At 43.1% G+C, this 13748-nt stretch overlaps 1 protein-coding gene across 2 annotated transcripts in view; it reads left to right on the top strand.

Annotated features, from left to right (window-relative positions):
* The first annotated feature begins 248 nt into the window (after positions 1 to 248).
* Positions 249 to 13748, top strand: part of ATF6B (activating transcription factor 6 beta) — a 40032-nt gene continuing 26532 nt past the window's right edge. For both annotated transcript variants that reach the window (XM_078857811.1, XM_078857813.1), the window contains exons 1-3: positions 249 to 455; positions 9559 to 9641; positions 12850 to 12958. In XM_078857811.1, coding sequence (XP_078713937.1) covers positions 383 to 455; positions 9559 to 9641; positions 12850 to 12958 — 265 coding nt within the window. In that variant the 5' untranslated portion in view covers positions 249 to 382. The remainder of the gene's footprint in view (positions 456 to 9558; positions 9642 to 12849; positions 12959 to 13748) is intronic.

The following is a 13748-nucleotide window of genomic DNA, read 5'->3' on the forward strand; positions in this document are numbered from 1 at the left end:
TTTATTATTTCCCTTCTACGTGACTTTACCGAAAAAAACAAGAATATGAATCCCTTTAGTCACGAAAGCTTTAAATCAAAAGTTATTATCGTTGTTATCATTGTTGTTATTGTTGTTATTGTTGACGGGGCCTAGTCTAGACTAGGCCTTACCCCGGTATCCCGGGGCAACCGCGGGATCCGGATCCGCCTCCGGGCGTTGTGACCCGCGTCCGGTTCCTCAAGGATCCGGTTCCCGATCCACCGCCGCCATCTTGGGTCCCGCACACTGTCACCGGTCCACGTTGAGAGCGAGGAGGCGGCTTGAGACATCTCACACAAGGCAGTCTTCACTCTCTCTTCTCTACCTTTAACACCGACAGACAAGCACGGGTGAGGGTGCCATGGCCACCGAGTACATCAGCGAGCTGGACAGCCGCTTCTTTGCCGACAACCTGCTCATGAAGGAGGACTGGGGTAAGGTGCAGCGTTGTGTGCGCTATTTCAGTTGTTGATACGGTGACAACGACGGTGGTGGTGACAGTCGTGATAATCATCTATAGCCCCCTTGGTGTACACGTCTTGGGGTCTGTTTGAACATACTTCGCCATTGCGTGCAGGTCGTTGTCGGTGGAGGCGATGAGGGAGAGTGGGGAGGTTCACGGGAGATAATGAAGGGCGCTGCCTATTGCTGGCTTCTGCCCCTGTGTGGGGGGGTGTGTGGGGTGGTCACTACCATCGTGAACGGCTCACATCAGTGGCGAGAGATATCTGAATGTGTACCTGGCCATGCACCGTCGCCAAACCACACTGATTAGCCTAGTGAAGTATGGTCAACCCCCCTCCTCCCCCTCCATGACTGACACCGCATGAGGAGATCATCCTGCGATGGATTGACAGCTGACTTTAAATGCTGTCTCATGTAACCACGTTAACAGTGCATTGTATTGATTGTTGTATTGAATTGTACGACAGTCATGCTTTCCTGAAACGTCAAACATCGCTCAGGATACTGCTGTGTATGCTGCACTGCATTAGACCATTCAATTACACGTGCTGCTTGGAGGAAGGCTGCATCCTGTTTTTTTTTATCAAAGATTCTCCTTTGCGAGAACAACATCTACATGAATGGGGCCTAACCAGGCTCAGCATTATTGCAAAGGTGTCGTTGTGTGCATATCATGTAATCACATCCCTTTGTCAAGCCACTGCTGGATGAAGGCATCTTTCCCACGCTGTCATTAGTGGGGGGGGGGGGGGGTCATAATTTGACCATATTTCACTACTCTGGTCAGCAGTGCACTTTGGTGAAGGGCGAAGGGGAGGCCCAGCACCGGTTCAAGACTTGCCACTGATGTTCGCTTTGACGGATAGTCCAACTTAGGTTATCAGCTTTGCAATGTGTGGTCCGAAAACCATCCGTGCCATTGCTGCACCCGTATGATGATGCAGTGTATTGTTCATGCAGGATCTGCTGAGACGTGCATTGTGAGGGATTCGTTTTAAAGCGACCCTATTCAAAACCCCACATTGTAGTTTGGTTTTCAATAAAATTGGTGTATTGTGACCACAGTTATGCAGCAGGTATACCAAGGTAATGCAGTGGTATATATATTATTTCACATGCTTATATTGCATTACGTTTTTGTAGGTATAAATGCCCTTTTGAGAAACTGTAATTTCGACCATCTGTAAGGATGTTTGCTTGAACTGAAAGTGTTTGGGCTGCAACCACATTACACCTGGTTGTTGAATATACCAAGTTTACCTGTGTCGTGTTTTCTGTCAATGTACTGCAGGTTAGCTTGTGCAATGTAAATTATACTTTACCCTTACAGTGTTGCTGATCGTTTGTTGCAGAAGAGTGCATGATGACTGGCGATTCTCCCCTTTTCCCTCCTCATGGACTGAATAGCACCATGTTTGACACTGCAATTTGTCCACCTTAGCAAACCATGTTCGTCCCATGGTTTGCTATTCTGTGACATTTTTCTTTGCAATGCACTAACTGCAAAGACACACACGCTTCACCTCTGCCCTACAGCACCGTGTCACAATCCCTTCCGTGTAACTATTGTTATACAGATGTCAATCACGTGCTTGTAAAGTGCGATGAGACAGCTGCCCTGCCTTTTGCACAATGCGTTCGCCTAAACAGGATTGGGCAATTGTGCTTCCTCACCTTTCCACGTTAAATCCATTGCCTCAATTTTCTTGCAGGTGGAATAATGAACTCCTTTACATTCATTTCATGGTTGGTTGGTGTGCATAGATGGACTTTGACCAGTGCGCACTGTGTGGAGTTATTTGTCTCTAACTTCACTTATTTAGAACCCACAATACATCCTTAATTGTGTGTTCTCTTTAACAACTACCACGTGCTGTGCAGTTGAATGAGATGAATGATTACACCATTCAGGTACTTTTTAACAAGCTCCAACCTTTAACACTTTCTGACACTTTCTCTGCTTAACTTACCTCTCTGCTTTATATCAAAACCCACCTTTGACCCTAGCCAACATTATTTATTGCCAACCCTTTGGCTAGGTTCAGCGTACAAGCCCGACTGAAACCATTATCAGGCAATGTCACTATCAAAATCGTTGTTTAGCACTCAATTTGGTAACCACAAGATTGAACTGGGTGTTGCTGTCTTGATAGGGTGTTGTTGTTTGTGGTTGGTCAGTTCATAGTTGAAAGTTTAATTCTAGTCTCTTTGATATGGAGAGTTATTGCTCTGCTTTTATTAAACCTACCCTCATCCTACTCCTTATTATATAATTCATTTCACAGAGCTTCCCAAAGAGGGTCTAATTGGGTCCACAGACCATGCCAATTTTAATTAAAAAAATTGTTTAGCAATTCACTTGTCTGTTTTGGAGTTTGAACTCTGACACCAGTACAGTGATCTGTGTTTCAGAATAATGACATTTACTTTCAAACTTAACAGCACCTAGCATGCTTTAGTCGTTCCCCACGGAAATTGGAGGGCATCTGTGAGTCATCGCATTGGTTCAGTGCACTCACTATCAGGCAGCACACCCAACATGCAGGTTTTCCAGCCAATTCTGGTTCTGATGTCAACTTGCATTTCCTTGTTTTTTTACTTGTGGTTTTCTGGCAGGGCTGGCATTTGCATTTTTATGGAAATCTAATGCACTTTTTTTTAATGAGGCAGATTATTCCTGCTATAATCTATTCTTTTACTATAGAAAATATTGTATTTGAGAGTCTTATATAGTACAGTGTAGTGTGTGTCAACTTTCAGTGGATTCGGTTATAAATGAAGCACTGGTATTACGTGTATAGCACTTTGCTTTCTTTTAGCGAATAACATGGTGCTGTATTTGAATGGACGAAGCCACTAACTTAACACAATTGACGGCACAAGCTTGAGGACATCACCTGTGAAGGATGTAGAGCATCGCTGCTAAAACATCAAGGAAAAGGGGGGAGGTGTTTCTGTTGACCACCCCAAGCCAGTGATCGTAAATCCTCACTCCTATGTCAGAGGACAATTAATCGATTTTTACAACCACTGTTGACTTCCCACATAATAGTGTTACATCTACACATTTATAGGCGTTGGTAACCGGGTTATGGTTAGCCAGTGTAGTGCCCGTGGCTCCCAGGTTAACTTGTCTGGTTTCAGATACCGATGAGAGCTTTGCTGTACGTACAGCACACTGGGTGACGCTGTATTTGGAAAATAAACTCATTCTGCACAGGAATTGTGGACGAAATGGATGCCCATAAGGCACGGCTTTAGATGCGTCTCATAGAGGGCGGAGGCTGTCTTGACAAAGAGCTGGCGTACGTTCATTTTAAAAAAATAGCCGCATCCGGAAAAACAAGCTCAGCTACACCAGCAACATGGCACACTTGTTGAATACCTTTAACTGCTTTGTTTAAACTGGTTGTTTAAGCTCTTGTTGTATTCAAGTCATGTCCTCATACACCACGACTTGTTCAGCGTTTACTGTAATTGTAAACTGTTCAGCAGCTGTGCCTAATGTATGTTATTTATACGCAAACGAATAGACATATGGAAGGGCTATTAATGATGAATATTTTGGTAGGTTTATGGCTTCTTGATATTAAGTGTATAGTTTTTAAGCCAGATAGTTGCTTACTCTTATGAGGGCGACTGTGAGGAACAGAAAAGTGATGGATGAGCTTGTTGCGATGAGTCGCGTGTCCTATTCATTCACCGCTTATCAAAGTCGTCTTGCCCTCAACGCATTACATTTTAAGTCAACTGGGACACCCCAGGTAAAGCATATTAAAACCTCCAATACAATAGTGTGAATTTATATAGATACAGTAGGCATTTTTTTCTTATAAAGAGAGGCAGTTTGGTCATAGGCAGAGACAAAAGGTATTGTACATGGACCTGAACATGGACATAGAGACTCAACAGCACGGATAGCTAGAAGAAGGGAGTTACAGAATGTGCGGGCGATAGGAGAAATTGCAACCTCCCATTGAGCGAAGATTGACTGGCTATTTGGAGGGGAGTAGAGTGGGATGAGAGGCAATATGTCGACACGGACGAGTCCAGGGAGGATATTGAAGATGGCGAGCGCAATTTTGAAATTGATCTGGGAAATTGATTTGGCATTGTCTGCATGTATGTTGAACTTCTTTTGCACCGTACGTAGCCAACCGTGATAATCTGAAGTGCGGGGAAAGGGCAACGAACTAAACGCAGAAAGCAGTTTTAAAGAAATGAGTCTTAAATCTCGATTCAAAAGTGCATTTGGGTTCCCATCCCCACAGATGTTTCTTCAAACCATGAGACAAATGAGAGGACTGAGCAATAGATCTGGGGTACAAGGGCGGTGGCTAAAGTTCTTTATGAAGCCACGTTCCATAATGGTGGCTTTCACTTGGCAAGCTGTGTGCGTGCGCGTGGGAGTGTTGTTGTGAAAGTGTAGTTACTAGATTCACGTTAGCGACACGGGCACATTCATCCAAAACAACTTTTGACTAAACTAGAATTATGTCTATGGTATTTCTTCTTTAGAAGCAGGTTAGATATTTTTTTTTAAAGGTAATGTCTGCTCAAATTAATGTGGAATGGTTGGTCTGTAATGATGCACCCCCCTTGTAGTTAGATTAATTGTCAGAATTGAGGGTTGTGGTTGAGTTTAAGAATTGATTTTGTTCCAAAATTCGTGCATTGCAGTGCCTCTATTGACACGAACAAATAATATACAACATATATTAAAATATGTAAGTCACACTTAATGTCATTCTTGCATTATGAGCATCATGTAATGAAGTCAAGTCAATACATTGTTACACTCCTTTGTGTTTCATGTGTGGAAATATCACAGTCCAAAGTATAATTTCCAGTCTAGTGCAAAGCAATAACTTATCACAGTGTCTGAACTGGCCTGTTGAATACATAAATCTAGACCTCATCGGTACCCCAATATTTGAGTTGCAAATAATGGAGCAAAGTGCTTTTGTTGTTTTTTAAGAGTGGCCCTTGATGGCCACCAAAATTACTTACAGGACTAAAAACAACATCAAGCATGCATTCCACGGTTGATATTTACACGCGGAGCAGTGACCACCTCATAACACACGGCACAATCAACAAAATTCATCAACCGCATGCATGTTACACAGCAAAATAAAAACCACAGCAATGTGCGTTAATAAACAAAATGTCGCATGACCGAAACCACACGCCGCTCATTCGCTATCAGCTAACACTGCTGCACAACAATGCTTGGAAACCACCAGGAAAAGCAACGTAGATTAGTCCCACTAGACTCAACGCAATGTTAAAGAATACTCACTGCAAGTACATTAACATGAGCTTCTAAAAAGTGTAATGCCGTTCATCGAATTTATCGAATACTTTAACCTGCCAATATCCGGGCACGTGGCACTGTGGTCAGAGCGCTTGTGACCTGCAGTTGTGGTTTGTAATTGTGGTTTGGGGGGGTCGAATCAGCCCATCTTACATCTGAGATTGATGAGAGGAATACCGTTTAAAGGCATTGTAACCGTGGTTATATAATATACACTGGTTTCTGTCATGGAAATGTGGAATTTTTACAATTTTCGCAGAGTCATTGGAGATTAGCAGAGGGACACTGGCTAGCATATTTGTCTACTAAAATGAAAAATTATGCAAAATTTAAAGGACTGATAAGGTGGTGGTGTATAGATAAATGTGAAAAATCGTATCCTTTAACACTGCCTTATAGCATAACAACATTTAGTTGGCTATCACTATTGGATATGGTAATTTCCTCTTCTGGTGAATAATTTTTGCCCCCAAAAACATTTCTCTGCTCTCTATTTTATCTTGAAAGGTTATTACTATTGACAGCCACAGTGTGTGCTTAAACTTTCACACCATAAGAACAATAATTTCATGTGAATTGTGACTTTTGATTAACATGTATCCATGTTATTGGTTTTTAAACAGAAGTACAGCATGTCCATGTTAAAATCGCTCTCACAGCCCACCCAAACGTATTGGGTTTCTACCGTCTGTTGACTACGGTTGTTTTTGCTCAAGCAGCCGTATTGTTTGCGACAGTTGGAGGTGCACATTAGATTACTACTACCGAGAAATCGGCTCATTTTATCAGGTTACGTAAGCGTCTACTCACTTATGACCGCGTCGATCTGGAATAAATCTTAATTATGCAGCGAATTACCCAGCTCCGCAAACCACGTGTTAGAAGCTGCCTCCATCATTATTGATGCGGTGTTCCACGTGGCTCAGTTTGCCAGCTGAACGTTGGCACGATGCCGGAGGGGCACACTGTACACACGTTAGTTTCAGTGTTACTTCGTAAAGTGAATAGTTTTTGTGGATTGTAGGATGAACCTTTATTTACGAGGAGAACTTTGCGAAATTGCGTCAGCGGAGGGGGGTGGTGGGGGGTTAGAAAGCAGATGCGTATCTGCTCATCTGTGTAAGGGTAATGTATTAGATTTTAAGCTTTTTCTTTTACCATCGAAGTAGTGTTTCACGTGGAATTTGAACCTGCCTGCTAAAGGGTGTATATCAAATGTCTCAAGGCGTCCATGTGCTCATTATATGAGACTGCATCATAGCTGAATTTGGCAGTGTGCAACAGACCATCCATTCGTTAAGAATTAGCATTCAATGCAAATATAATTTTATCTGACATGGCAGACTATTGCACACAGAGTGACACTGAACGCTGATGTTGTAAAAACGTTAAATTCTCATCAAGGGACTTTGCTGTGAATTAGCAGTGTTAATGTGTATTTTGCACTTGGGTCTGCAGACTAATGGTAATTTGCATAATGGTCGACATAAGGAGATGCCCTGATTTTTCTGGTGAGATCCGATGGAGTGCTGCAGGTGTGAGAGTGAATCCAGCCAAGTTCCTTGCTCGCGGCAGCCGGAACATGGCAGGTTTAAAATCAAGGTCGAGGATCAATTTGGCCTCTCATGGCCAGCACCCTGGGAATGTGGAATTTCTACCACTGGCTCAGGACAAACAGTGGCAACTAGAACCACTCTACGATCGTTTTAATCACCTCGACTTTTTGACTTGGGTGCAGCAATGTTGTCAAGTTATCCAGTAAAGTTTACATAATTTGTTACAAATCAAGCACGATCAAATTGCCAAGTATAGCCTGTACTCATTGTGAAAAGTTGAAATAAAAAATGTTTGCCATTTTATATATTATCATGGCAATTGCTGTTCACACTAATTATCTTCCACCTCTGTAATTGTTTGTGTTCCTTCCTACAATTTACATCCTAGCTAGACCACAGGCATATAACCTGTTTAGTTTCTATAATAGTAAAATTAACTATGGGCAGGGTCATTATTGTGGTACGTGTAACACTACAATAGGGTAGTAAATGTTAGTAGTAACCTGGAATTGACTTTACTTTTCACGGATAGATTATTTTGGAATTGCCTAAGCAGAGTCTGCTGGAATCCATGTTAAAGACCATGGGACATCATTCCCAAGAGTAGACTACTGTTTGCCTGTGTTAAATATTGAAATTGCCTATGACAATAATTGAGAGAGAGAAAATAAATATCTTACCCCATATAGCCATTGTCAATCATTTACTTATTTATCCGTGAAAGCCACGTTGTATTGCAGGACTCTTTTTCAGGAGGGTCATGTATTGGGTATTTATTATAAGATTTTTTCAGGCAATTAATTAAAGCGTATGCTCGTGGGAGGAAACTGGAACACCCGCAGTAAACCCACACGTGCGAGGTGGCAACGCACTATCCATGCACAGATGGGAACAGATGGCAATCAGTCCACTTAGGTGTGCTGCCTACTGCTGGCGAGCCAGGTTATGGCATCTCAACGCCCACGGGAAAGGAGTTTCACAACATTTGTGCGATGCACCAACTCTCGCCTCCACAGTGCTCGATTTCATTGCAGGTGTGCATAGCCACCACCCACTGCCAGGATGATCAGGTTTTACTTGTGGCAAAGGATTGTGATTCACAATGGATGCTCATTTGATTCAACAAAGGGCATTGACTGGCAGCATAAATATAGCACACGAATATCCAGGTTCAGGATGTTTTGAGTGCAACACCCATGCAGGCTTTACAGACCTGAACACACGGAAACGTAACGCTACACTGCACACCTTTGCAAGTCGCACAGTTGCTTAAATATCACAACTCAGCCATGAAAAACAACTTGTACGATTAGGAAAAAAAGGGCATAACAAGTCCACCACATTTTTGGTTTCAAAACGATTGTTTTTTAGCCAACTATTGCGTCACAAATTGTGCAACAGTTTCCCGTGCAGAGATCACGTGCTTTTTTGCTACATTTTCTTTTCCGACAACAACTCCATGTTTCTGGAATTTTTAAAATGTTTTTAAAATTATTATTATAGCCACATAATTTATTATCATTAAACTTGTTTACCCAGGAAAGCCTGAGTCTCATGACTCTTTTTCAAGATGGTCCTGCCACATTTCCACAGTACAAGGCAACAATGGCTATGAATATTTTAACTGAGTAATTTGCGGTAATTTTTTTGGCCAATTTGGACATTACATTAGTGCGACTACGATCTTATGTTTATCTACCACCTAATCATGCCATAATCCCTGGATACATTGTTGTTGTAGTTCACTCAGAAGTTAATTGATTGTGAAAAGTGATCACACAATCACAGGTACACAGTGGTCATAGCATGATGCTCATCACACACCTCATGAGTCCTTATAATGGGCAACATCGATCATTCCAAGTATTTGTCTGCTCAAACAGTCAAGGTATGATGCTCATTTCTATTAGAGGCCATATGCCAGTGGTGGAAATTCCACATTCCTTTGGTGTGTTCCAGTTTTTTCCGAAGGACAATTACTGTTGACATCTGAAAAAGTGATACCCATTGTATCGATCCTAATGGGGTTTATGGGCTGTGTGGCACCTTGACCAAGATTTAAACCTTTGACCAACCCTTGTGTTGCAATGCCACCCAGCCTGATTGAAACCACATTCCCAATAACAGTGCTGCAGTCCGAAAAACAGCAATGAATTCATCTTAACATACCGTAACCCCATCTTGTGTGCATCCTTACAGATGGCTGCCTCTATGACCTGGAAAACATGGACATTCCAGACGACCCCGAAGACCCCTTTGGCATCCTTCGCGATCATTCCCATGTGAGTGTGCTGCTGCATTTCCAACCTTTTCAGTAATATAGACACTTCTGTTAATGCATAGTGTGGCAATGTGTGTCTGGATCGGTCCTATTCCTATGGATGTTGTATATTTGCTCTAGATCAGTGTTATTCACTAACTATCAGAGGGGGGGGGGGGGCACTTTCGCTGATAAGACATCAGTGTGAGGGCTGCCACACATTTGAAACCATTGGGTTTGACAGTACGATGATGGGGTGTTTTCACATTTGTGTATTGTCTGGGGCTTTACGTCAGGAGCTGCACTAAAGGCCACCAGTGGCCCACAGGTCTTGTATTGAAGAACACTGCTCTAGATCAAATGGGAAGACTTCTATGATCCCTTGTATGGCAATATCTTCACCTGGGTTTGATATTGGAAACAAATGAAAATGGGAAATTGATGTCTGTGAATATATACATTGTCACTGTCTGAACACCTTTTACTGGTAGAAACCTCCTGGTTACACCAGCCCACAGGGGATTATTGTGTCCGTCGTGCAGGGAGGGGCTGGGTGGGGAGGGGAGGGGCTGGGTGGGGAGGGTGGGGAGGGGCTGGGTGTGGAGGGGCTGGGTGGGGAGGGGCTGGGAGGGGTTGGGTGTGGAGGGTGGGGAGGAGCTTGGTGGGGCTGGGTGGGGAGGGGCTGGTCACCCCGTGGTGCCCTTGTAAAACTCAACGTTTAACCTACTCCGCCGGCTTGTGCCCGCCCTCACAGTCAGGCATATTTGCTGAATACACCACGCCGCCGTTGACCCTGGCCATTGACCGAGAAACCAAACGTTCCTACCAGCTCCCTCCGCAGGAATGTGTTCTGTTTATTGAAACAGCCATAGTTCCCACGAATGATATTGAAGAAATGTGGCTGTATGGCTTATGGCATTGTTGGAGCACCGGGTCAACACCACTGAACTTACGTTTCCATGACTATTGGGTCGTGCTGACTTATCACCGAGGCTAGCGGGATTACGAACGAGGCTAGCGGACTTGGCCCGGCTTCTCAAGGTAGCTTTTAGCGGACCGACCCAACGCTCAGCATGCCATGTGACTCTTTCAGAAGTGAGGCACATTCTTTGACTTGGGCCACCCATGTAACTATTCTGGACATCGCAGGATCAATGGGGCGCCACAGTGGTGAGATGCTAACTAACTCGCCTGGTAGGCACGAGGTCGTGGGCTGCAACCCAACCCTGATGCCTGTATAGTTGGAGTTTGCACGTTCTACCTGTGGTCGCTTGTGGATCTTTCTCGGGGTCCTCTGGGTTTTTCCTCCACATTTAGAAACATGTGTTTAGAGTATTTGGCTGCTATACATTTTCACATGATGATAAGCCACTTCATTGAGCTATCATTTGTGGCCAGGTCGCTTCTGAAAAAGAGCTACAGTAAAACCTTGGATTGCGAGTAACTTGGTCTGCGAGTGTTTTGCAAGACGAGCAAATTTTTTTAATAAATATTAATTTGATAAACGAGTGAGGTCTTGCAATACGAGTAGTACGTATACGCTTTGTCTGCCGAGCGTCACGTGATCACAACTGGTATACGAGTGCTTTGGATTACGAACACGCTTCCGGAACGAATTATGCTCGCAATCCAAGGTTTATTACTCCGTGTGCCTTACCTGGTGAAATAAAATAATAAATAAATACAAATTAATGTGGATGTAAGACGTGCGATCGATGGGAACCCTTGTTTAGTATAACTTTATTGCCTGTTTTTCCAAAAACATTCACATGGTACAAAATTATGCAACAATATATTTATGTTTGGGATGACCTCGTCCAAGCATTAATTATTCTTTCATAGGGCTGATATAGACGCAGAGCAACAACTACAATTTCACGTTCAGGTGGTCAAGCCAAATAACCGCGTCGGGAGCAGCGGAGTGTATCGCTGTGATGTCTTCTTCGTATTTGTGGAGAGGGCATTGCTTCGTTATATGTTGTATGAGCATTCGTTCAAGGGTTTTGAAAATATGTTTTAAATTATTATAATTACCCTCTGGTTGCAGAGGTTAGAGAAGGGGGGGGAGCATTGTGGAAAGGGACAAACCTCGACAGAGTTGTATGGCTCACAGAGTGTGGGGGGACTGCATCCGTTCACTTCCATTTCTCACCCTGGTCCAGCGGCCAACATTTTACTGTCCAGGGGCAGCAATCAGCCTCTTGTTAGATAAACACTGTTGGTTTCCCACAGAGAGACGTTTTCTTTTTAATTCCTATAGCCGTAATATGCCGCATTAAGTGAAAATCCAAATTAATTACAATATGTGATGTGCATTTAAAGGGAAATAAGCTGAGAGGGGTAGCTCACAATGCCTGAGAATGCAGCTTAATTGCAGATGGATGACCAGATTCAAACCAGGGTTCTGCCCTGCTGGCTTAGTATTCCAACATGGAATTATCCCTCGAGTCACCTAGCCACTTCGCCAAATAGAATCCGAATCGGAATCTTTATTTAGACTGCAGTTGGATTCCAATGAGCTTTGAAGCTTTTTTTCACAGGTGTCCAGTTTTGGCGGGTCAGCGATTTACAACAGCGAACAATACGAAAAACGATGGGAGTGCAAACTAGAGAAAATGGTCAGCAAGCCACAAAATATAAATAAATATTACATGCATTAACTATATAAGTCAGCTTCTTGGTTCTTTCGGTAAAGTCACGTAGAATGGAAATAATAAAATAATAAAATTTAAACATAATAAAATAATTCTCACGACGTTTATTATGTTTTATTTTTATTATTTCCATTCTACGTGACTTTACCGAAAAAACCAAGAAGATGAATCCCTGCAGTCACGAAAGCTTTAAATCGATATATAAGTCAGATTTCTCAAGATTGGGCAAGGCAGCAAAAACAAAACTGTCCCAGACCACACCAAGATAACAGCACTCGGCAGTAGTCCCTCAATAAAATGGCAAATAACATTTAACTATAGATAGTACTCAGGTAAGTATCAAAGTTACAAATCACATTTGCAAATGTGACTGTATCCAGCACTAAACTTCTGCTTCAGTATATTTTTGAAGGAAGATTTGCGATGTTCAGGGTGGCAACAAGGTTGTTCCAAAACCTTGGTGCTGCAACGGCAATGGCTTTGTCACCATTCCAATTCCTGTTCTAGGGATATTTACTTTACTTGACCAACCAAAACGAAAGCATCTCACGGCACGCACACTTGCGCTTCTCACAGATGGACGAAGACAATGACATCGAGCTCAAGCTGGAATCTCTCTCCCCCTCCTCGTCATCGTCGTCCTCCAGTGACCCCTGGTCACACGTTTACACCGAAATTTTCCAAGGTACGAGTGCTAGGTGTTTGCAAGTCTTGAGAATGGAAGAGTTTTAGTGTGAACACACACGAGTAAGTCTTCCGACATGCCACATTGTGGTTTCATGCCCACGGTAATCATTGCTTGATAAACTTTAAAGCTTTGTTGACGCTTATGTGCTCTCTCAGTGGTGACACTTTCTTTAAGTGACGTGAGCAGGGAGAGTTGGGAGGTGACGCAAGACTCTTGATTGAGGGCACTGTCACTCAGTTGCATCAGCCTAATAGTGTGATGTATTGGAAACAGTTGAGTCATCCTCTGTTCATAAATCCTGCTTCACACATGGTGATTTTCACAGGCTCAAGAACAGGATGATTCATGCTTCGAGCTTTAAGCTGTCATTGCTATGTGCGGCATAATGGAGCGATAAAGGAAATGGTTTGATCTGGCATCGTTTCTCTGGCCAATCAGACAATTGTTATCTTATCTGGCTCCTTACCCTGCTCCTAGCCTTGCATGCATCCCATCAGGAAGTTATGTCACGTGTTATTTTATCTTTGGCTAATGCGTGTGTGGACCCACTACATCCTTGGGTAGCAATGTGAGTGAATCACTAGCTTCACATGGTGGCCCTCTTGGTGCTGTGCGTTGCTTGTAAAATTCAGTATGTGTCTACCGATAGCGGCAGCAAACAGATGTCAAGGGTTGTTGTGACTGGGTTCTGCACAAGTCCCATTGGTTTAAGTGTGGAACTCGTGTGAGCATTTTGTTTGTGTTATAAGTGGCAGGGTTGATTTAACGCCGCCTCTTCCTCGTGTTT

The sequence above is a fragment of the Lampetra fluviatilis genome, chromosome 6 (genome assembly GCF_964198595.1).
Source record: "Lampetra fluviatilis chromosome 6, kcLamFluv1.1, whole genome shotgun sequence".
Taxonomy (NCBI): Eukaryota; Metazoa; Chordata; class Hyperoartia; order Petromyzontiformes; family Petromyzontidae; genus Lampetra; species Lampetra fluviatilis.